This window comes from Podarcis tiliguerta (genome assembly GCF_965153285.1).
Source record: "Podarcis tiliguerta genome assembly, chromosome: 6".
In the NCBI taxonomy this organism is placed as follows: domain Eukaryota; kingdom Metazoa; phylum Chordata; class Lepidosauria; order Squamata; family Lacertidae; genus Podarcis; species Podarcis tiliguerta.
Genome location: NC_139539.1, coordinates 34,059,610 through 34,083,398, shown reverse-complemented (window position 1 = coordinate 34,083,398; position 23,789 = coordinate 34,059,610). Strand labels below are relative to the sequence as shown.

The 23,789-nt window shown below is 44.3% G+C and overlaps 1 protein-coding gene and 1 long non-coding RNA gene across 2 annotated transcripts; both read left to right on the top strand.

Annotated features, from left to right (window-relative positions):
- Positions 1-1,051: 1,051 nt before the first annotated feature.
- On the top strand, positions 1,052-6,814 carry OLFML3 (olfactomedin like 3). The gene is made up of 3 exons (XM_083447231.1): positions 1,052-1,304; positions 2,325-2,610; positions 5,360-6,814. The coding sequence occupies exons 1-3, from the start codon at positions 1,197-1,199 to the stop codon at positions 6,142-6,144; spliced, it is 1,179 nt and encodes a 392-aa protein (XP_083303357.1). The 5' UTR covers positions 1,052-1,196; the 3' UTR covers positions 6,145-6,814.
- A 703-nt stretch (positions 6,815-7,517) lies between these two features.
- LOC310680521 lies at positions 7,518-19,940 on the top strand. Its single transcript, XR_014512821.1, has 7 exons — positions 7,518-8,103; positions 8,185-8,831; positions 9,252-9,781; positions 10,139-10,572; positions 10,622-15,739; positions 16,092-17,332; positions 17,841-19,940. It is a non-coding gene; the product is annotated as an uncharacterized lncRNA (long non-coding RNA).
- The last annotated feature ends 3,849 nt before the right edge of the window (positions 19,941-23,789 follow it).

Genomic DNA, 23,789 nt, shown 5'->3' with positions numbered 1-23,789 from the left:
GTGGATAGTCCACTCCAGTTTGGCAGTAGAATGCGGCTGAGATTTCTGGACTGCAAATGCAGAGCCCATGGGCCTACAAGTTGTCTTTTCTGTTGAGGTTCAGCTGTGGCATGTTGTTTGGAGCATGTCCAGTGGATGTGAGAAATCTCTGCACCTTCACACCTACAGCGTATGTGCGATTGTTGTGAAAAAAGGGACTCGACCATCCTGAAATGCTGTTTTTACATAAACAAGTCAAAGAAGAAAAAAGGAATCACAGCTGAAATTTGTTTAGGGGTTGTTACTGCTGAAAAATAAATCAAGTATACTAGGAAAGAGTTTAGTCTATATCTCATTGCTAATAGCACTGCAGGTTCTGAATGAAGAGTGGGAACCGACAGCCTTCCGGATGTTTGTTTGTTCAGTCAAAAGCATGGATAAACTGCTTAATTGCTTGTAAATCTATGAGCAATGCACAATATATATTAAATATCATTTTAAAAAAACACAATGTAAAACCAATAAACATAACTGAAACAAATAAAAGCAGGAATTTGGGGGGTTCAAATAAAGAGAAACAGGGTCTGTTCTTAAGGGTCATCTTAAGCCTGTTGCTGGACACCAGCAGCACCAGCCCTTGTGGTCAGTGATCAGCGATGATGGGAGCTTGTCCAGCAATCTCTGGAGCACCAGAGGTTCCCTACCATCTTCTAGACCCAGACTTATGGAGAGTTCTTGCACACACACACACACACTTTTCTGGTTCAGAAAAAGGAATAATTCAAGTTGGCTAATATTGCAAGTTAAAAATATAATAATAAAGTAAGAAAAGAAACCAAAGCAAGAAGCCGATATAGTAGCAGATTAAGAAACGTTTAAAAAAAGGGTACCAAGAATGATCAAACAATGGTCAGGGGAAAGCCTTCTGAAATGGAAGGCAGTGGCATTGCCACAACTGAGGCATTGCTCAGCCACACATCCTCGGTGCTTGAATGATTCTGGCAGTGAAAGAGTTAAGTCTCACAGCTGTTCTCTTCCTGGGATAGAGCGGCCTCTCTCCTCCAGAACTGGCCATCTGGTTTTAATAAAGTGCAGCAAATGAGGCTCTGCTCCCTCCCCCATTTTTTACGGAGAAACTGTCAAAACATTCCAATGGTGTGAGCTCGACTGCAGCGCACAGACTGCGGGCAAAGCGCAGGACACCAGGTACTGCAACCATGGCTCCCCAACATGCCTTGCTTCTGCTGGTTATCGTGGCCAATGGCGTTGACGGGCAACAACATCAGTTAATGGAGTACATGGAGAGGAGGCTCGCTGTCTTAGAGGTGAGAGCATGGGAGCAGAATGGTTTCCTCCTCTGAGCCTGGTGTGCACACAGGGCGAAGTGCGTTCCAGATTGGATTTAAGGGTGCTGGCTCTGCAGTTCCTTGAATATCTAACTTTGACAGAAGAACAGCAATCACTTAACTTGGGACGGGGCAGGGAGGTTCCTCTAGAGCTGCAGAGGTTTGAAAATTATTATTGAACTGGAGTTCGAGCTAAGGAACCATAATGGTTTGTTGTCCGTTATCTGTTGACCATTAAGGAAGGTTATTGCCTGTAGGTGCAGGTGGTCTGATCTTTGAGAGCCTGGGGTAGTAGATCTGGAACTCTTGGGCTGCCCTGTGTGGAAATGCAAGACATTCAATTGAAAACGTTTTGCCAGGCTTTAAAGCCTTGCTCCTCATTCCATAATGTCGCAGCTCCTTAGAACATAATTGGATCTTTCGTTTCAAAACTCAGTGGTTCTACAGCACTCCGTATGCTTATCAGCTAACTTCATCTGATAATTCTGCAGCAGCTATCCAGAGCATCGGTAGCTGGATGCAGAGCACTCACCGACTGGGAGGATAGGGTAATAAAAGTGTCAAGACAAAGGCTTTTTAAATCTAAAATGCATGGCGTTTTCTTATCGCTAGGAACAAGCATGTGTTTGCAGAAAGTCTTGATAGTGTAACTGCAGAGTGCATAGGGATGGCTAAGAATCCAAAAGGCAGATGAGAACATCTCAAAATGAACAGGCATCTTAACATGCCAGGAATTTAAAGCCAAGCTTACAATTTTGAGAGCCTGATTCTTCATTTTAGATGTTCATGCAGTCTGTCAAGACAAATGTAAACTGGAATCTACATGGTGACCAGAGTCCCAGGTTGGGTAGGTTACTTTTGTGTTTTTTAATACTGTCAACCACCCTGTGATCCTCGAATGAAGGACAGGATATAAATTTTAATAATAATAATAATAATAGTTTAGCATGTCAAGGGGGCCTTCCTCAGGTGCCTTATCTTCTTTCCTCCTTCTCTTAGGAGCGGATCACGCAGTGGCATGATCAGAGCAGCCGTTACTCGACTGAGCTGAGGGATTTCAAGAACAAGGTTTTGTCCATGCTGGAGTCAGTGGAGAAAGACCGGGAGACACTTCGCTCAGAGGTGGAAAACACTGCAGTGCGAGTGGACCGGCTGGAGCGAGAGGTGGACTACCTTGAAACTCAAAATCCTGCCCCACCCTGTGTGGAGGTGGATGACAAACTAATGGAGAATCAAGTTGCCAATGCCAAGAAGCGCAAGAATGAGAAGTATGACAAAATGACAGGTGAGTGGTCAACCTCACGGCATGCGCTCATACTAACGGCCGTGCCAGATGATCCGGCAAGGCAGGCTTCAATGGTGGTTGTTGTTTTGTTTTGTTTTGCGTGATTCTGCTACAATTCCCTCACCATCAGTGGTATATTTTGTCCCCATGGCACAAACATCCGTGATTAGTTGCAGAGGAGAGAGCTGTGTTTTGGGGAGAGGAATACAGCCGATATTGCTATGTGACTTTTTAAAAGGGACTAGATCACATGCAGTCTAGAGCTGGACGCCTATTTCAATGCACACACACCCTCCACCCTCTGGATAGTAGCGGTGAATTGATAGGCTTATTAAAAATGGCAGCATGAAATTTGCGAAGGCTGTTCACAGTTCTGTGAGAAGGCAGAAGGGGTCTCTTTGTTCGCAAAATGACTCTTCTGTTTAGCAAACCTTTCTTTATTTATTGCATTTCTTTCTTGCCCTTTTTTGGGCAAAGGAGTCCCGAGGGCAGCAAAATGGGGAGGCATTGCTGCAGTGGGAGGGAGGGAGGGAAGTGGATATGCATTGTGAGGAACTGCAAAGCCTTAAAATATATTTTTAAACAACAACAGCAACAACAAATGAACATTTAATGCTCGCCAAATGATGTAGGGAATGGAGTAGGCTAGAGCACGGTAATTCATTATTAAACAATGTCACAGGCACTGTCCAATAGGGATTTGTGACATCGGTGCAACTACAGTCTACACAGGAATTTCAATAGCGATGGCTGACCAGTTGGGTTGGTTGGATGGAAAATATCATAGATTGAATGTTGGGACAATGTGTTATCCCTGACATAGAAAGGAAGATCTTTTGCAATATATGTGCAGCAGCTACTTCCCATAAAATTAGGGACTAGCTTACTTTAACAAGTAAGTTTGTGACATAGCAGGTTAGAATCCTGCACACACATTTAGGCTGCTGAAGTCCCATTGGCTTCAATCAGATTTAAGCAGACTGTGAGCAAGATTGCAGCTGCGGTATCTAAAATACATCCCAGCCATTGCAAGTGAGCAGTTCTCCCAGGCATAATGTTTTGTGAGTCATGCGATTCCTCCAATGCTTCTCACAAATCTGACTTCCCTGTGAAAGGCTTTTCCATTTGGGCTAGTGATCGGGGAAGCTGGGAGAGTATATTTCTTCCACTGCTGGAACAGACTCCATTGTTGTGTGCCCTTGAGACAAATCACACCATATTCCAGAAAGTCAGTTTGCCACATTGCTAGTCCTTCAAGTGTCTCCTCACATCTGACTGTTGTCATGCTGCAGTGCTTTGTTGTGTTTGGTCCTTTTGTTCCAGATTAAAGTCTGCTAAGATGCACTCACCACTGTACAGATAAATTTGACATGAATTAATTGTACGTTTCTCATCCATGTCAGTTGCATATCTGTTCTATCCCCTTTCTGCATTAATCTATGATTCCTCACATCGTCTGCATGAAAACATGTATATAAATACATTTCTGGGGTCATAATTCTCACAAAACATAAATTTCTAAACAAATGTTCTTGGTTTAAATAAGCATTGCTAGCAGTATTTATCTGCATCTGCAAAGCAAGCAAATAGAGCAAGATAGAGTGAGCCATCCTTGTTCCTCCAACATCTGGCAATGAGTAGTATGCAACCTCTGAATATGGATGCTGCCGTCATAGAAGATTGCCATTGATAGACCTATAATTCATCCATGCAGTGATGATTCCTTATCAGGAAAAGAGCAGCTGTGAAACTCTGCACAGCTATGTAATATACTCCCAACTTCCAAGCACCTTCTCTCTGCAGTTTAGCCCTTGAGGAGAACTGGTCAAGGAGGCTACTCAGCCCCAACCTTCAGTGCTTTAAGAGATGGCCAATGGAAACTGTATGCTCTGCTGCAGAATCAGCTATTGAAATAAGTGACTTGCAAGACAGATAGTAATGAAAGCTTTGTTGCTAGAGCTAAGCTGCACAATGTAGTAGAGAAGCCAAAACCAGGAGAGAATCAATTCAGTTTGCCAGAAATAAATCAGGAACAGCTTGCTATATTAGTACTAAAAGGCCAAGTCTTGTTTAGGCTGCTTTTTAAGCAAGCAAGTCTAGCCTCAATTCAACAGTGATTTGAGACTTTGAGGGCAGTTCCCCTGGTCCACCAAAGGGTGCATGTTTTCTGAGGGGGGAGGAATAGGAGGCAAGATCTATTGAGTTCCCTTTCACAAGGGAGGACCATGCAGAGAAAAGTGCAGAATTAGCAGGACTGGGAGAATATCTTCCACATGTGATTAATTCTTTCTGTGAATATAATGTGAATACAAATGTCTCTACCACTTCAGGAGTTGCAATTTTCATAATGCAAGAGACACTTTGAAGACAGGTCTTTGGTCTTATCTAGTACTATTTATCAACCAGATGTCTGCAGGAAGCTCACAAAGAGGACGGGTGGTGGTATATATTTTATGTGTGTATGTTTGTATTTTATGCACACACTGCTTTTCAGGCACCAACCTTCTTCACAATACAACCAAATGAATGGAAATGCAGTTTTAAACCAGTCCCAAGAGTCTCAGATTTAGCAAGGGGTGGGAGCAGTAGGAATTAAGGCATCAGGTTCTGAATAGGACAGATATTCTGGAATTTGTGATTTGCTCACATGTCTGTACACTGCTTTTAACGATTCCTTTGCAGTTTTGTGCTATAGATTTGAGAACGAGAGCAAAGCACACTGTAACTATCCTATGACTATTCTTTATAGATTGCAGTGACACAGTGTCCCAGGTGAAAGCCATGAAAATCCTAAAGCGGTTTGGCAGCACTGCTGGACTCTGGACCAAAGACCCAGTGGGAAATTCGGAGAAGATCTATGTGTTTGATGGCACTAGCAACGACACCGTGTATGTCTTCCCCAGAATGAGAGAGTTCACGCTCTTCTCTGCTACACGAAAGGCTGCACGCATCAAGCTACCCTATCCATGGGTCGGCACTGGACACTTGGTATATGGGGGCCATCTTTATTATATCCGAAGACACGGCACTTTCCAGGTCATCAAGTTTAGCTTGGCCAACAAGACTATTGTGGATAGTTCAGTTTTCCCTGCCGAGGAGCAGATCCCTGTCTTTGGTCTTTCATCCTATAACTACATTGACCTGGTGGCCGACGAGGAAGGGATCTGGGCTATTTATGCCACACAAGAGAATGAAAGAAACATTGAATTGGCCAAGCTAGACCCCGCAACCTTGGACATTGAGCAAATGTGGGACACACCATGTCCCCGGGAGAATGCAGAGAGCGCTTTTGTCATCTGTGGTGCGCTCTATGTGGTGTACAACACGCGACTGCCCAGCCGATCTCGTATCCAGTGTGTCTTTGATGTCAGTGGCTCAATGGCAAACGAAGATGCTCCCCTAGTCTACTTCCCCAAGCGGTACGGCTCTCACTCCAGCATGAAGTACAACCCCAAAGAGAGGCAGATCTATGCTTGGGATGATGGCTATCAGCTTATTTACCGCATGGAGATGAAGAAGAAGACCGAAGTCTGAGAAAGGCCTCCCTGCAGATACGACTCAGCTGCCTACTCATGCACATAGCATGTTCAGCTCCTTAGAAAACCAGCAAGCATGGAGTAGACTGGACTTCCTGATACATCAAACATTTTTAATGCAGAAATTGCCTGCATTTGAGGAGGGGAGGACTCGCCATTTCTTTCTTTTCCCCCAGCTCACTTAAAATTGGATTATTATTATTTTTAGGTGGGGGGGGGACTTTATGCTTGAAAACATAAAAAAGTACTGGGGAATAGAGTTAATCAACTCTATTTTTGAAGCAGAGGCAGCCCCCCCCCCCACGTTTCCATACTGCCTTAGAGATTAGAAATCAAATTGGCATCACCCCGGCAGCCCTGCTATTTCATAGATGCCTCCCTTTTCAGAATGACAGCCCAGAAGGATCTTAAACTGGCCGCCCAAATGAGGCAGTGAGCAGGCACTCATGATAACTCTAAGGCCAAGCACTGCAGTAATAATAATAATAATCCCACAGGGTTTGGTTAATTTAACAAGAATGTAAAACGTATTTTTCTTCTTGCTTTCATTTGCCCTCCAGAAGCTTTAATTGGACAGTCCAGGTGGCAGTTTCCTGCTTGCTTGTTGTACCTTATTATTTCTGTTGTTCTATTTAAATCTCCTTTCTATAAATCAGAATATGTCTGTATCGGCTTTAGTTTTGTTTTGTTCATATGCCACTGAAAATACTAGAGGGAGCTGCTCTGGCTCAGCCTTCATATTGAGATCTCTCTCTGATTTGTGGCCCCCTTCTGAGGTGGTGGTTCTTGTTGTTTGCCTGAAAGTTAGTGCCTTGTTAAAGATTAGTCTAAACAGAAAGCCGCTCATGAAAGCTACTGAGACTGGCTTGCCTGAAATCTCTCGCAACAAAAACAAAGTCAGCTTTCTTCCAATTCCCAGCTTTCCTATCTAGCTGTTCTGTTCCCTCCAAAAGTCAATGAGAATTGATTGCACTCGGAGCCTTTGGTCATGTTTCAGGTTGTCCTCCTTTTCCATTTGTATTACAGTTTCTTACTAATTGCTGGATTTGTCTAATTCTGGCTCTGTTCTCATGCCATTGCCTCTGGGTTCTTTCTTTGTTAACTGAGCTGTGTGCACACTCCCATTTGCTTTTGCATCTACTAAGCTCCCACCACTCATATGGGAAGCACTACATCTCCAACATTTGCCACAATCCACATCTATCCTGTCATTTCTTCTGAAATACTGCATTCTGATGCATTTCCCCACAAACCAGCTCTGATAAGTATTGAGAAAATGTGTTTTAAGCCACGTGTCCCTAATGCTAGTTATGTGGTTTCCATATGTCCTTTAACAAGGAAACCTCTTAAAACTCTCTTGTAGGGTGTGATTATTGCAGATATTAATATTGCGCTGCCTGAAGCAATTGGATGCATAAATGCTGACTCCTTTGGGAATAAAAATGGTCCAGGCCCGTAAACATGATTCAAAGCTTTACTAACAAGAACTTCATAACTGGTACAAGAACAAATCAATGATACATCCAAATAGCTCCATAAGACATAGCGTAGGCTCCACATCTTCTCTGAAATATTATATAACTCGAAACAGACCTAGCTGCCATGTTTTCTCTCTCTCTTCACGTACAGCCTACATTCCAGCCTGAGGCTGTTTCTCCTGGAGAGGCATTATTAGCACATCTTTCTCTCACTGTGCCTGGGAACAAAAGACAAAGACAACTCCCTTCAAAATTTGCAATTGAATACTTTAATCATGTGACCTAAGGTTGAACACTCACGTGAAAGAGGAGAGAACGTCGACCCAGCTAGAAACCCAGAAAGCTCTTTTGTAGCTTTAGTATACCACAATGGAATTTTCCAATGTTAAACCCTTCAGCATTACACATGCAGGCATTATCCATGTCAGTGTGCAATTCAACAATTACACCTAACAATGATTGTGTCCTGTGCTATGGCCGTAGCTGTCAACGTTTCCCTTATTCCGAATAGGATTCCTCGCAAGAACAGGGGAAAGTTGACAGCTTTGGCTATGGCCTAGGCCAGGCATGTCTAAAGTCCATTTATTTTCTGGGTTAAAATCCTAAAAAAAAGATCAATAACTTCAATTCTAAAAAAAGGTCAAGAATGTTGGTCGGCCCTCATGTATGTTCACTTCATCAAATCTGGCCCTCTTTGAAAAAGGTTTGGACACCCCTGGCCTAGACAGAGTGGGGGATGTGGGGGTGGGGGTAAGAGGGCATTCCAGAGTTCTCACCGGGCATGCTTCCACTTCACCTGGGGCGAATCCAGGTTGAAAGCAAGGTGTCTTCATGGACTTCATGTGACCTCTGGATGCTATTGGCTGTTGGCTGAGGCCTTGTTGAGTGCTCCAGCTTGCCCATCCTGTGGACACTGACTATGTTTGTGTGTGTACCATACATTTAAAGCACATGACACCTCTCCAAATAATTCTGGAAATTGTAGTTGAACCTTTTCTTTCTTCCATGATCTTCAATGTAGCCATATCAGACTGCAAATTAGTAAAAGAAAACTACACAAAATCCAAAGCATGGATTGCCCATGCCACATCTGGTTTGGTTCTTAAGTACAGTGTTCATACAACTGACCATTGGGAGGAGGAATTTTCCTGCACTTGAAAGAAATGTGTTAACATTTTCCTCACCATGTGGCCATTTGCTACAGACAGTCAGCATTAAAGGTAAAGGTAAAGGGACCCCTGACCATTAGGTCCAGTCATGACCGACTCTGGGGTTGCGGCGCTCATCTAGTTTTATTGGCGAAGGGAGCCAGCGTACAGCTTCTGGGTCATGTGGCCAGCATGACTAAGCCGCTTCTGGCGAACCAGAGCAGCGCACGGAAATGCCGTTTACCTTTCTGCCGGAGCGGTACCTTTTTATCTACTTGCACTTTGATGTGCTTTCAAACTGCTAGGTTGGCAGGAGCAGGGACCGAACAATGGGAGCTCACCCCGTCGCGGGGATTCGAACTGCTGACCTTCTGATCGGCAAGTCCTAGGCTCTGTGGTTTAACCCGCAGCGCCACCCGCGTCCCTGACATTTGAAGGAAATGTGTTAACATTTTCCTCACCATGTGGCCATTTGCTAGACGGTCAGCATTACCTATAGTCAAAAGCACACCATGGTATCTTGCATGGTAGGCAAATGATTGCTTGTAGCCACCAAGAATGACTCTTCTGCCTCAGCTTATTGACAAATTGTTTGCATCAGGTCTTTCAGAATATACAGAAGTTTTCTTTCAAGCTTCTTCTTAGACTGTATTTCTCTTCCCTGCTGGGAGGAAGGGAAATAGCTGTAGGGCTCAGCCCCCTCTCTTCAGGAGGATTTTTTTTTTTTTTTTTTTACAAACACTCGCTCACATCTGCCAAGTTCTGGCTTGAATCATTCCATTGTCTTAAAAATGCAACCACAAATGGGAGAGAATCTCCTGCCAGCTTGACTACTTCTGCTTGCCTAATAGATGGCTCATCCTCCCAGGAAGGCAAAACAGCCAAACTCTTAGGTTCCAAACTGTGGGTTGAGTAGGCCTTGCACCCATCAGGCTAAGAAGAGTTAGAAAAGCAGAGGTCAGTTTTGGAAAATCACTGCAAACCAAACCATAAAAGGATTAAATCGTGTGTAGGAATTCCTGTTGCCTTTGTCCATGGAGTTTTCTTGGCAGGGATACTGGAGTGGCTTGCCGGTTCCTGCTCCAGGTGGATCACGTTTGGTCAAAACTCTCCACTATGACCTGTCCATCTTAGGTGGCCTTGCACGGCATAGCTCATTGCTTCTCTGAGTTATTCAAGCCCCTTCGCCACGGCAAGGCAGTGATCCATGAAGGGTATCTCGAGGCTGTTCTCGAAGCGTTCTCGAAGCTACAAACATGAGCCTGACCAAACTGTGGGAGGCAGTGGAAGACAGGAGTGCCTGGTGTGCTCTGGTCCATGGGGTCACAAAGAGTCGGACACGACTAAACAACAACAACAACAACAGGAATTCCTGACCTGAATAGGATTTATGCCATTTTTTTTTCCTTAAATATATTTCTAACCTGCTCGTCATCTGTACATATACCAGGATGAGGTACAGCATAAAAACAAAACCGCAGACCCCAGAATGGAAAAGTTGTGTATGATATGGACTGTGAGGGTCCTACCTTGCTGAAACTAAGCAGGCTGGAGTCTGGTCAGTACCTGGATGGGAGGGACATACAGTAGGAACAGAGTCAGACCATTGGTTTGTCTAATTCAGTTTACACTGATGCGCAGCAGCTCTCCAGGTTTCCAGATGGGATATTTCCGAGCCCTACCTGGCAGTGGTGGAGCATATGCCCACGCTGCCTGGGGCAGATGTGTGGGGCGCGACCCAAAGGGAAACAGGGCCCAGAGGCCGCCCTCCTGCATGCCACAGTTCAGCGTAGGAAAGGGGCAGAGAAGCTGCTGCCCACTCTCCTCCTGCTGTCTGCTGCCGAGTCAGGCCTGACCTGGCAGTGGAGTTGCTACGGCCGGGGCACAGCCGAGGAGAGCAGCTGGCAGCTTTGCCACTCCCTCTCCCTCTGCTCTCTGCTGCTGGGCCAGGCCTCACCTGGCAGTGGAGGTGGAGCTGTTGTGACCGGGTGCACCTCGCCATGGCTGAGGTGGGATGCTCTCCACTGCCGTGTCTTATGTGACCACGCTTTGGAGTTACTGCAACCGGCCACAAGGTGCCTTGCAGCCAAGGAGGGTGGGTGGCAGCATTTCTGCCAACTCTCCTGCTCTCCGTCATGGTGTCACACCTGTCCTGGTGACAGAGCTGCTGCGGCTGGGCATGCCTTGCCACGGCCAAGAAGGGTTGCTCTCCGCCACTGGGTTAGAAGTGGAGCTGTGCCAGGCACAAGTGCCACAGCCACAGCACAGCTCCTTCTGGCACAGAGCCAGGCTCCGATGAAGGAGCCTGCTGTGGGGGTGCCTGTTTGTGCCCCCTCTCAAAATTTCACCTGGGACCAAGGCACCCCCCCCCATGCTATGCCTCTGCTACTTGGAAACATTGGGGATTGAACCAGGGACATTTTCCATGCAAAGCATATGCTCTACCAAAGAGACACAGTCCTAGACTGCCTAGGAACCAGATGCACACTGCCTTAGGTTCCATGGTGGAAGAATGGAAGGATATAAATCTAAGAAAATAAACAAACCACAAAAAATACTCCAATAAAACAAAAGAGGCAAGTTAGCCAAAGAAAAGGTGATGGGTGGGGGGTGGAGATGGGCTAGCAAGGTAGAAGAGCCAGTTGAACTTCAGAAAAAGCATTTTGCAAACTTTAGGCAGAAGTTCCAATGGGACCTTTTCCACAGTTTCTTGGCTGGCTGCATCTTCAGTTTCTCCAAGTTTAAGGTCTGATTGCAAATACATAGGCAGGGAAGAAGAGGGGAGAGAGATTTATGCAACAGCTTGGCTGGAGAATTGCTTGGCTTCAAAAAATTCCCAGCAAGTGTGGAGACATAGTGTGGATTACTCCCTTGGTGTGCCCCAGGCCCCCTCCAGACTAATGTCTTATTGTGGATGTCTTTTGCAATATGTTATTAACACAAATAATAGTGCATTAGTGGTGGACTTATTTTGCTTTGCTTTGTTCATCGAGCAGCACATTATTGCTGTCTGGAGGGGCGATAACACAACAAAAGCAGGACAAAAATAAACCAGAACATTTGTGGTATATAAAGTCTGCAGGAAGTTATGGGATATGCACTGACTGGAAGTGAAGCAGTGTGACCGCCCAAACCTTTTTCAAGTGCATAAAGCATTGAAGGCAGGATTGCATGTGGCTACCTCAATAGCATAAAGAGCACAAAAGAATCACAAATGTTCAGTAAAGAAGGATGACCAGGGTTTATGTGCATCCCAGACCCTGGGGCCTGGCGGGAGATTGTTGTGGGTTTGAAGCTTGGAGAGCAGGATGATAATGACCATTCCGTCTTTGGGATTCTAAGACCCATGAGTATAATGGTCCAGGAACTTCATCTAGGGGAAAATAGGAGGGAAATGGCCACTTGTGCTTGTGGGTAAAAAGAAAACTCCCCCCCCCCCACTTTCCACTACCTGTTATATTTTCCAACCTGGCAAAAGTTTCTATGCTAGAGTTGCCATATTTCAAAAAGTGAAAATCTGGACACAAAAGTTGTTGAGATTTTTGCCCAAAGCTGTTGAGCTTTTCAAAAGGAAATTGGCCAAGATCCACATTGCAGCCTTTCCCGCCCAGGCACTTCTTTACGATGGCCGAATCCTGGCTAGGTCCGGATGTATGGCAACCTATGCCTTTGACGGGGCAGACATCTACACCATACATTTAGTGCACATTTAAGGCACTCACCTTAAATAATCCTAGGAACTGACATTTGTTAAATGCACAGGGAATTGTAGCTAGACTTTAAAAAGACAGGCATGGTTTCCAGGCTGCAATCTTACTTAGCTTTCTTTTCATAGGAACAAACTCACTTCTCTTGGGGCTGTGTCCTTCGAGGCTAAAGTTTGCTCTTTGACAGCATTGTCAAGGGCTTTTGTCATGTTGTAAACAGATGCTGGCAACTGGCCTGAGGCCAAATAATTTCTGTGCTTCCAGCCTTGAGGCACAGAGGGAAAGGAGAGCTACATCTACCACCTCCCTCCCCAACCTTGGAGCTTCTTAATTGCTGAGCTCAGCATTTTGTTGATCAGGGGAGAAAATGTTCAGATAAAAGAGTTGGTTTCGCTCCCAGTCAGGGATCCAGACTCATTGCTCTGCAGCTTAATCCAGCCTTCTTATTAGAACTGCTGCAAAGCTCTATTCCTTCAAATGAATTTTTTAGCAAGTTACCTTCTGCTTGGTCAGGAAAAGGTTGCTGTTTGTGGGGTTGTTCTCTTCAGTGATGAGCTGGTGGTTAATGCAGTGGTTCAAAATGCTTTTAATATGGATAGACAGAAAAAGAAAAAAGGCTGGTGTTTCTTTTCGTCTGTCAGTTCCCAGTAGAAGTCACCCGTTCATTAGCACTGTGTGCTACACTGCCACTTCTGAGTCGTTGACACCCACACTCTAAGGTTCTTGTGACCCATTATGATGGAAATAATTGGTCTACTGCTGGCACCCTCCATGTAGTTGGAAATTGCTAATTGAGCTCTCTACATGCAGGAATACTGACACAAGCAACTAGGGCATGGCTTTGCAATGCGGGGCAAGGGGAGATGGAATTAACGAGGAAAAAAGAAAATGGGACACGAAGCAGCATAGATTCACCATAATTCGGTTATGGCAGATTTTAATCAGATGGTCTGGAGAACCTCAGCTCCGGGGTCAAATGTAGCCCTCAAAGCCTCTCTGTCTCGCCCTTGGGATTCTCTCCCAGCCACACCCATCTTTGGCCATCCTTAGCACCTTCCTTGAATGTTTTTTGCCTGTCTGGAACGGGTCCTTGAACTGTGATAAAGCCTGTCGCAATGAAAAGTCTCCCCTTAAAGTTCAGAATTTAGCAAGCTGCCATAAGTGTAGCACATATTGACTGACTTTTTAAACATGTCTACAGTGACCTCTTGTGGCTGATGACTTTAGGAGTTTGATTACTTCTATCTTTTAATTCTTGGAGCAATGGCATTGTTGGAAGCATAAACCATCATTCAGGCATGGGTGGTAGTCTTAATGGCTTCAGTCCTGGATAGCCTAAGGGCTGCCTTCTTCTATGTGTTCCTCCTTGCATGCTCCAATCAGCATCCCTGACCTCGTTCCAGTTCTCTTCATCTCATCACACAACCAGGGTTAGGGTATTTTCTGAATTACTGCCCACCTGCAGATATCTTGCCAAGCAAGGTGCACCATGCTCAATCACGTTATGGTTCTAGGCAGCTGGTAAAGAGGTGGCTTTTAAAAAAAGTCTGTTTTTCTGTCTGGTGCTGAGCTGCATTAGAATTATTACTATGCTGTTTCTTCTTGTGGCTTTCATGGTTGGGATTAACATGGGGGCTGTTTTAATTTGAAATATTGTTTTGGGACTGTGACTTTTTCGCCGGCTTGTGTTCCTCGGAGAATAGGGTATACATTTAAAAAATAAATATATAACCATATGTGACATGAACAACTTACAGTTCATTTATACTAATATTTCCCATAGCTTTGCTGGAAAATAACAGGAATCCCTGCGGCACCTTAAAAGACTAACATTAGCTTTGACATTAGCTTTTGTGAATGCAGTCTACTTCATCGGATACTTGAAATGTAATCCTGAAGCATATATATATCACAGCAGTGGAGGAAATGTAAAGGAATGGCTTCAGAGGAAAAGGGTACATGGCCTCCCTTCTGGAAGTTGCCAAACAATGTCACTCTAGGAAGTACTAATAATACTGTGTGCACACAGGGCTCCTCCAGTTGACTTGTTTATTCAGTGTTTCTTTCCTGATTTGCTTGCACAAAGCTTATGTAGTGGTTAGACCATGCCTAGTCTTTGTTCACCAATCGTTCCAATTGTTTTCTGGGTGGTTATATGACAATGAGCATTTATCCCACATTCATTCTGGTTAGCTTGCATCCTGATTTGTTAACACATCTTCCCATTAATTGTTTGTTCACCTCATACTTTTCAGGGCATTTCCCCATCGCTTTCCAAACATCAGCATGACACACACACACGGCAGCCATGGAATTTTGAGGGGGCCTGGCCCCCTCCTTGATTTCAACAATTTTGGTAGTTCCCTAAAAAAAATATCAACAACAACTTTGCAGGTGTCAGGAATTTTACTTTTTGAATGATGGCAACCCTAGCCAGTCTTGTGTACATCGGCTCAGGTCTGGTTCTGAAGGATCGCCTTGGGTTACTAGCATCCTGTTTTTGAAACATTTCCCTTGTAGTCTTCAGAACCATATAAATCATAAATGGCTGTCTGTGGGCATTGCTGCAGAAGTGTGAAATAGGGTGGGTGGGGATGGGACAGGGAAGAAAAGAGCTGTGCTGCCAGTGACTTCCAAAGAAATCTTTGCTTAGTAAATTGCTCACACTTTCATCCAGCAATCCTAGCTAAGCAATCAAAGGCCTGAGTGGGTGAGGGAGGGTGGGTGTGATTGGGGAGGGAATTGCAACCTATTTAGATCTTTCTCATGAATATCTTAACACGCAGCAGGGGAACTAATCACGTGATATTAACATTTAAATTAACTGGACCTACAGAAGTCAGCAGTAGGAGGGAGCCATTTGCTCCTCAAACTCGGCGCTCGCACGCAGACCCATCAAATACACATGCACTGGGCAATTTAAAATTTGCATGCTATTTTAAAGGAATAAATGTGCACAAGTAAGCAATTATCTGCATCTTTGCTCTCCCCCTCCATCTCCTGCTCACTTTGGAAGAGCAGCAGATGGACAACACAGGAAGCAATGGTTTGAATGGCCTGGTTGCTGTCCCTCCTGCCTCCTGCTCCTCAGCATTTTCTGAAGCTCAACCTGATGAGCCCATGAGTAAGCAAAATGCACAAGACTTTATTGCTACAATAAAAGGCCATGGGTTGTGCTTGCACCCTTTGCTACTGACTGATGTGACAGAAACATGGGTGGTGGCTTCTTTCAGTATTTGGTAACTGCCAGGGAAGCATAGGTAAAGGTAAAGGGACCCCTGACCATTTAGGTCCAGTTGTGACAGACTCTGGGGTTGTGGCGCTCATCTCGCTTTATTGGCCAAGAGTGTACAGCTTCCGGGTCATGTGGCCAGCATGACTAAGCCGCTTCTGGCAAACCAGAGCAGCGCACGGAAACGCCGTTTACCTTCCCGACGGAGCAGTACCTATTTATCTACTTGCACTTTGACGTGCTTTTGAACTGCTAGGTTGGCAGGAGCAGGGACCGAGCAATGGAAGCTCACCCCAACGCGGGGATCCGAACTGCCAACCTTCTGATCGGCAAGTCCTAGCTCTGTGGTTTAACCCACAGCGCCACCCGCGTCCCGCCAGGGAAGCATGGCGGTGCACAAACAGGGCACAAAGGCATACTTCCATGTCATCCATGTTTACATCCAGGCAGGACTCCAGACCCCTCTGCATGGGTGAAGGGCTTGACCAGGATAATCAGGGTGTTTCATCTCCTCTGTAGGATTTGTGATCTTAAATTGCGGTGGTGAACCCTCCTTTTTGGCCTAAGGGCCACATTCTGTTCTGGGCAACTTCCCAAGGGCCGCAATCCAGGAGTGAGCAGAGCCAGAGTCAAGAGTGAGCAGATAATGAATGTAAAATTCACTTTCGTACAAGGGAGGAAGTGTGGGCTACAATGGGAAGATGAATGAATGAATGAATGAATGAATGAATGCATGAATGATACTGTTGCTGTTGAGTTCCTATGAATTATTTTAAGGCTACAAACTGAGCACATCTCTTTCTCCCTTCACCTACCACATTGCCAGTCACAGGGAAGAGATGCAGTGGCTGTCCTGGATGTGGAGGAAGTTTTCCCAGGTGGCAGCCCCACCTTAATCCACTGAAAGTGTTGCATGTGGCTGGTTACCAGGAATATCCTGTTCGATCCACCATCTTGGAATTTTGGTATTAACCAGAGGAAAGTCCAGTTCCATCTCAAGAGTGTTTTGAGTAATACCTCTCTCTCTCTCTCTCTCTCTCTCTCTCTCTCTCTCTCTGTGTGTGTGTGTATGCACACATCATACTTTCTCAGCATTTCCAGCCACTCATAATATCCCATAACAGTTGCAGTCTGACCCTGGGTTATGTTAGTTATATTTTGATTCATTTTTACATTTCTATCTCACCCTTACTCCAGGGAGCTCCCCTCTCCCTTTTTTATTTTTACAACAATTCTATGAGATAGGTTAAGCTAAGAGACAGTGACTGGCCCAAGGCGCAAGACTTGAACCCTGGTCTCCCAGGTCTTAAGCCAATATTCTAACCACTACACCACACTGGCTCTTACGCTGGTGATGAGTGACAAACTGCAGTAGCTTACTTTGACTGCTCCTTTAGCTCAGGGAAACTGGTGGCTCTCTGGATGTTGTTGGACTTCATCTCCCATCAATCCCAACTAACATGGTCAAAGGTCATGGACGATGGGAGTTGTTGTTCAACCATCTTCTACAGGAACAAAGGTTCCCCATCTTTGTGTTAGCTTCTTATGTGAAGTGCAATGAATTTTTCTCCTGGCTATTAGCTCCTCCCTTTTTTTAAGAGAAGCCACTTAGTACAGTGAGGTAATAATAATAATAATAATAATAATAATAATAATAATAATAATAATAATACAATTTTATTTAGATCCTGCCCTCCCCAGCTGAAGCTGGGCTCAGAGCAGCTAACAACAGTAAAAGTAACACAATTTACATAAAATCACAATCAATTAATTGAAATACATTCTAAAATCAATTCAGAATCAAATTAATGGCAACCATTGGGCTAGAGTTCTGTGAGGGTTGCCAAAGGAGGGGGTCAGACTGTGCCTTGGCCAAAGGCCTGGTGGAACAGCTCTGTCTTGCAGGCCCTGCGGAAAGATGTCAAGTCCCGCAGGGCCCTAGTCTCTTGTGACAGAGCGTTCCACCAGATCGGGGCCACAGCCGAAAAAGCCCTGGCTCTGGTTGAGCCCAGCCTAACCTCTCTGTGGCCCGGGACCTCCAAGGTGTTTTTGTTTGAAGACCGTAAGGTCCTCCGTGCGACATACCAGGAGAGGCGGTCCCGTAGGTACGAGGGTCCTAGGCCATATAGGGCTTTATCTTTCTCTGACAGGAATCATAGAATTGTAGTGTTGGAAGGAACCCCAAGGGTCATCTAGTCCAACCCCCTGCAATGCAAGCATCCTGCCCACAGTCATCCTTGGGTGGGTTTGAACCAGCAACCTTCTGGTTAACAGCTGGAAGCACTAACCGATTGCACCACAGGACATGGGCTTTCTTATTTCTAAGATTATTATTTTTTTCTGCTCTGTCTCTTAGACAAATTCCTTCTAATAATATTTTTCATCTGGCAAACAGCAATTTTCTATAATTTCCCCTTAACACAATTTCTGCCATATTCCACATAATATTCAGAAAGTGTAATCTAGCACTGCTCTGTTGGCATGGCAACAGGGCAGGTAGAGCACCTTGAGACACATGGGGAATATTGCTTTCCATCCCTTCACCTTTTGTATATTTAAACAAACTGGATATGAAGCTGCATTCCTGACTCCCACCGATGGGCCAAAGAGGGGAAGGTTATTTGTTTACCTTGCAGATACTTCAAAGTACCGTCCATGCCAAGCAGAGCGCCATGCTTATTCCTCTGGCATTTTCATTGCGCACAGTAGTTGGCTGATTTGTTAAATGCTTTGACTGAAAACCTTTTGAGCAATCAATCCCATCCACCCCTTATAAATCAAGCAGCAGGTGAACTAAATGTTTGAAACTTTATTTTTTAACTTTTATTTGAATATTTGTTCAATTTCATTAGCCAACATTTCATCAACTACCCGTTTCAAACATGACCACATATTTTCATTTACCAGCGATCAAATCATTGAAAGTATTCCATACGGTCTGTTACAAATTTGCATCACTTTTCGCATCTTTTATTTATTTATTTCATCAACTTTTTATACATTGCTTGATTGTAGAAAACCTCAAAGCAATTGAGAAATGTTAAAACAGCAGAATCAAGAAAAAAATCACAACCATAACTTTAAAACATACAAAAGTTAAAATACTAAAGCAGATTAAAACTGCCTCAAGCATCTGAATAGGCTTGTCTAAACAAGAATGTTTTTAGCAGGCACCAAAGAGAATACAGTGACGGACCCAACAGGCATTGTGTGTGTGTGTGTGTGTATGTATTTCAGTGTCAATATCACAAAATCAATACAGGGCTGAATCTATCAAGCCTTTTATGCACTTACCTCTTTTAGAGCTACTGATCATATAGCAGAAATGAGTTTTAACAAGTGGGACTTGCAACAAAATGTTACAGTGAAGTGCTCCTGTTCAGGGTTCCAACCATTAATCCAGCCAAATGCTAGAATATTCCATTCCATTTCCCCTCCCCCTCCCCCTCCCCCACCCTATCCTCTTTCATTTTCCATCCTCCCTCTCACAAAAGTCAGTCTGCCTTCCCTGGTCACTGAGTACTTCAGTAATGCTTGAAATACCTATGTGGCTTGTATCCCTACCCAAATATTTAGTGTTTCCTAGGGCTGTCATGTGTCCGGGACATCCTGGACATATCTGGGATTTGTCCATCGGAAATAGCGTCCGAGCAGAATTTCCAAAAATTGCTAAAAATGTCTGGGAAAAGCCCAGGCGTGTGGCAGTATTGAATTTTTCTTTGAGATTTTCCTTAAAAAATAGCTCAAAAACTATGGCAACTCTAGCGTTTCCCCATAAATATAATTTGTACTTTTGCAAAGCAAAAGGCAGCAAATGTATCTTGCATCACTTCCAAAAACATATTGAGGCCTGGACATTGACAAATGTGCTGGAAATGAAAGTTCCACAAGGACACCTCTATAATAACTTGCCTTTGGCCTGTGGCAATCTAGCTGGTGAAGTGTTTGCGTTAAAACAGTGGACTGATCTCTGTAAATTCTCCTTTAGTCCTTGGGATCACCAGGTAGAGAGGATAAAACCAAATTTAGAGAATATAATCCCTGGTCAAACAATGGATGCAAAAGAATAAATAAAGTCAAGGCACTAAATAAACTTCATGTATTTCTGTAGCATAAGTTGTGAAAATGTTTATTTACAAAGAAGAAGTTGAGGGCCAGTGGTCAATAGAATATAGAAAAATGACCAAACAATCTTATGTGAATTCCTAACACTGAAATGCCGACACTTGAATATGTCACATCAACGCTGGCCGGCCTGTTAGGATGAATGGGGTGCTGCCCAAAAAACCTCAGTTTGCTCTCAACCAGCCCTCACCTGCCTGGCTGCCTCCTTGCTTACTTACAACCGGGGCTTTTTCAGCTGGAACTTTCCAGAATGGTGTTCCGGCACCTCTCTGGTGGCCCCCGGAAGTGTGGCGAGAGATCTGACCAGCTTCCGCAAAGCGCCTCTGCATCTCCGGCTCATGAAGAGACCCACCCTGGACCTCTTCTATGGAGAGGGTCTCCTCACGATTTGGAGGTGCACAGGGGCTTTGCTGAGGCTCTTCAACCTCCCAGCTAACAGCTCAGAAGCAATCACACCATGTGGGGCTTACTCCTTTGTACGTTTGGGGTTGCAGCATTAATGTCCCTTGTTCTGAGAACTATACAGATGATGGCTATCTCAGAGTTGGTTTCTTGGTGACATAAGTCCCCTTAGACTGCAGATAAAGCAGAGCTTGCTCCCAGTGCCAGCCAAATTGTTTTTGTTGTAATAATAATAATAATAATAATAATAATAATAATAGTAAAAAATAAATAAAATGTATTTATACCCCACATTTTTCTCTGACAGGGACTCAAGGTGGCTTTCAGATAAAAGAAGAACAATTATAGTGAGGACCACCAGGATGAGGGTGGGAGGGGAATCGATCAAATTACAAGGGTGAATATTTCTGTGCTAGACTTTATTCTGATCTGAGAAAGAATGAGCATTAATGAAGCATTTGGCAGAGCTCATGTGTCTGATTTCCCCATTAACCTATGCGTATTTTATAACATCACAGATCTTGCGTGCTTTTAGTACAAGCAGAATATCAAAGGTGACTTATAAACAAGGTACTCGATTGCTAGCTTCTTCACGCATGTGGGGGTAGATGGATGTGCTTTGCTATGGGATAATGTTCATCATTAGCACTGCTTACACAGAGGGTGGGAAGATTACACAGCAGGAGGGAGAAACACTCATTGACAGAAATGGTAGGAGAAACCTGCATGGCACAAGGGTTTGGGAGATATTCCTTGATTTTTATGCCAAAATGGCCCTTCTTCAGGCTCATTTTTCTTAAACTATTTACTTTTTTTTCTTTTTGGTCTTCACAGACTGACACATCTCAGCGCTACCAATATGTTAGTTCCAATGAACGCTAGTATCTCCCAAAGTTGCAGAGCTGAACAGTACTGAAGTTGTTCTATGTGGCTCGTGGTGCATTAGGATCTGTTTATTACTGAAGAGGGATGCCGGTGGCGCTGTAGGTTAAACCACAGAGCCTAGGACTTGCCGATCAGAAGGTCGGCGGTTCGAATCCCTGCGACGGGGTGAGCTCCCGTTGCTCGGTCCCAGCTCCTGCCAACCTAGCAGTTCGAAAGCACGTCAAAGTGCAATTAGATAAATAGATACTGCTCCGGCGGAAAGGTAAACGGCGTTTCCGTGCGCTGCTCTGGTTCGCCAGAAGCGGCTTAGTCATGCTGGCCACATAACCCAGAAGCTGTACGCTGGCTCCCTCGGCCAATAAAGCGAGATGAGCGCCGCAACGCCAGAGTCGGCCACGACTGGACCTAATGGTCAGGGGTCCCTTTACCTTTACGTTTATTACTGAAGAAGGCTTTTACCTGTAGCAGCAGCAGCAGCAGACACACCTATTGCCCTGGAAGAGACACTGTGATGCCACTCTATTTCCTTGTATTATATAGCAATGCTATATTTATTTATTTGCCAATTTTTTTGACCAAAAAGCAAGCAGTGACCAACATATTAAAACAATAAAATATACAACATTACAAACTCCCCTGGGAGGTTGTGGACTCTCCTTCATTGGAGGTTTTTAATTAAGCAGAGGCTGGATGGACACCTGTCATGTATGATCCAGTTGACGTTCCTGCATTGCACTAGACTAGATTCCACTTGGGGTCCCTTCCAACTCTACAATTCTATGATTCTAAGTCATCCCAACTTCTCCCTCCTTCACCAGAAAGTTCAATGAAGTTCTTCCTCCGCCCTGGCCTCTTTGCTGGCAACTTCATTTTGCCCCAAACCCTACCTGAAGGAGAGGGACCTTTTGAAAGGTTCAGCACAGCACTAATTCTGTCTAGAGAAAAACAAAGCCAGTCTGAGAAACTTGAAACCTGGCTGGTTTATAATCTAGCTGCCTTCCTTTGTGTCTTTGAAACAGGTTTGGCAGAAACATGTTTTGAGTACTGTTTTCTAATGGAAAACATGCCTTTTGAGTTCTAATAGATGGAATCTAATCAAATTGTTCACAAAAACCTTTAGGTATAGGTTTCTGGAGACATTAACCAGTACAAATCACCTATATGAAAGACATTAGGAGAGGGATGTCATTTCCATTGGACAAGGCTTCCTATAGGGTCTACTTGTTGTTATGGGAGTAGTGTGACTTCTGCCTATCACACTCCATATAATTTTGATAAGTCATTTTCTCGTTGCTTCATTTTATTTCAGGTGACTTGTGTTTTTTTTGGGCACAGAATACTGAATCCATCCATTTTACCTCATGGGAGCAAAATCTATTGTCCTAATTATTTGCAACTATCCACTTTTTTTTAAAAAAAAGACCCTTCTTTTAGCACTTATTGATCCTCCAAAAGGGACCTGCAAATTAACTCGACAACGCAACAAACCTTCTCATAGTTGGATAATTTCTCCACTTGACTCATGCTGTGTGTGCTGAACTCTTAACCCCAGCCAAATGACCGTCTTTCAGAAAGGAGTTTACTGAAATATTTGTACAATCAAGTAAACAAGTATGTTTTAATTATATAAAAAAGGACAAAGTGAATAGTGGCAAACCCTTAACATGGCAGTGGAATTCAGTGAAAGGACCAAGGCAGTACTGGATTAAATGCAGTCAGTTCAATATATTTTGTGGTCTGTGAAAGAACAGCAAATGCTATTCCCACACCCAAGTCAAAGTACAATGCCCAAGGCTGGGTTAGTTATTTTCGTACCTTAGGCAGAGAATCCCACACGTGCCTTTCTCTGGCAGTAAAAAGACAATAGTAATAAATTCTATAATTACCAGTTTGATGTCTTTTCATTAAAAAAACCCCAATTTATTAAAATTTCAAAATAATATACATACATTGTAATAAAAATCTAATAAGAGGAGGATGGTCAGTATTCAGCCATGCTATGTTGTTGTCAGGGTCCGTTTCCTCCTTTATATTCCTGCTTATCCATATGGCCCTCTTGGATCTGAACTTTGCTGTCCAACAGGTATCACTTTTCTCTGAATGCTTAGTTGCGTGGTTTCTTTTTAACCTTTTACCTGTTTCGCTGTGTTTTTAGATTTTTAGTGTTGCTTTTAATTGTTTTAATGTACAGGCAACCCCCCCCCCACTCTTATGTACATTCTATGCACGACACTGGGAAATAAATAACGAGAATCATACCCAGAAATGGAGGGAAAGAGCTGGAGAGACCTCACGACTCGCAAGGAGACCCTCCCCGGAGCCTGAAGAGGACATCATTGTGGGCAGAAGAAGCCCTGAAGAGAGCTGAGGTGCAGCAGGGCTTTGTTTAGGCTGCTCAGCCTTCCCATCTAACAGCTGGCACATGGAGCAGTGCAGTAGCAGCACCCAATTTCCTGTGCATCCTCCAGGCAGTCCCAGAGCTTCAACTTTGGATAGTTTGGTCTGGATTGGGGCGAGAGCTGGAGAGCAGGGGAAAATAGGCATTTGGAGGTTTTGTAGAGGGTGCTGCCCACTTTACATGAGTTCTCTTATGCAAGAGGGAGTCTGGAATGTAAACCCTGTGCAAGTGGGGGCCGCCGCCTGTATGTCTAATGTAATTGATCTTG

What these genes read in the sequence shown, in the direction of transcription:
- OLFML3 (XM_083447231.1), top strand. Translation starts at nt 1,197, where the DNA reads ATGGCTCCCCAACATGCCTTGCTTCTGCTGGTTATCGTGGCCAATGGC. An exon ending in GGAGGCTCGCTGTCTTAGAG is followed by an intron (nt 1,305 to 2,324) that starts GTGAGAGCATGG and finishes TCCTTCTCTTAG; the next exon opens with GAGCGGATCACGCAGTGGCA. An exon ending in GAAGTATGACAAAATGACAG is followed by an intron (nt 2,611 to 5,359) that starts GTGAGTGGTCAA and finishes TATTCTTTATAG; the next exon opens with ATTGCAGTGACACAGTGTCC.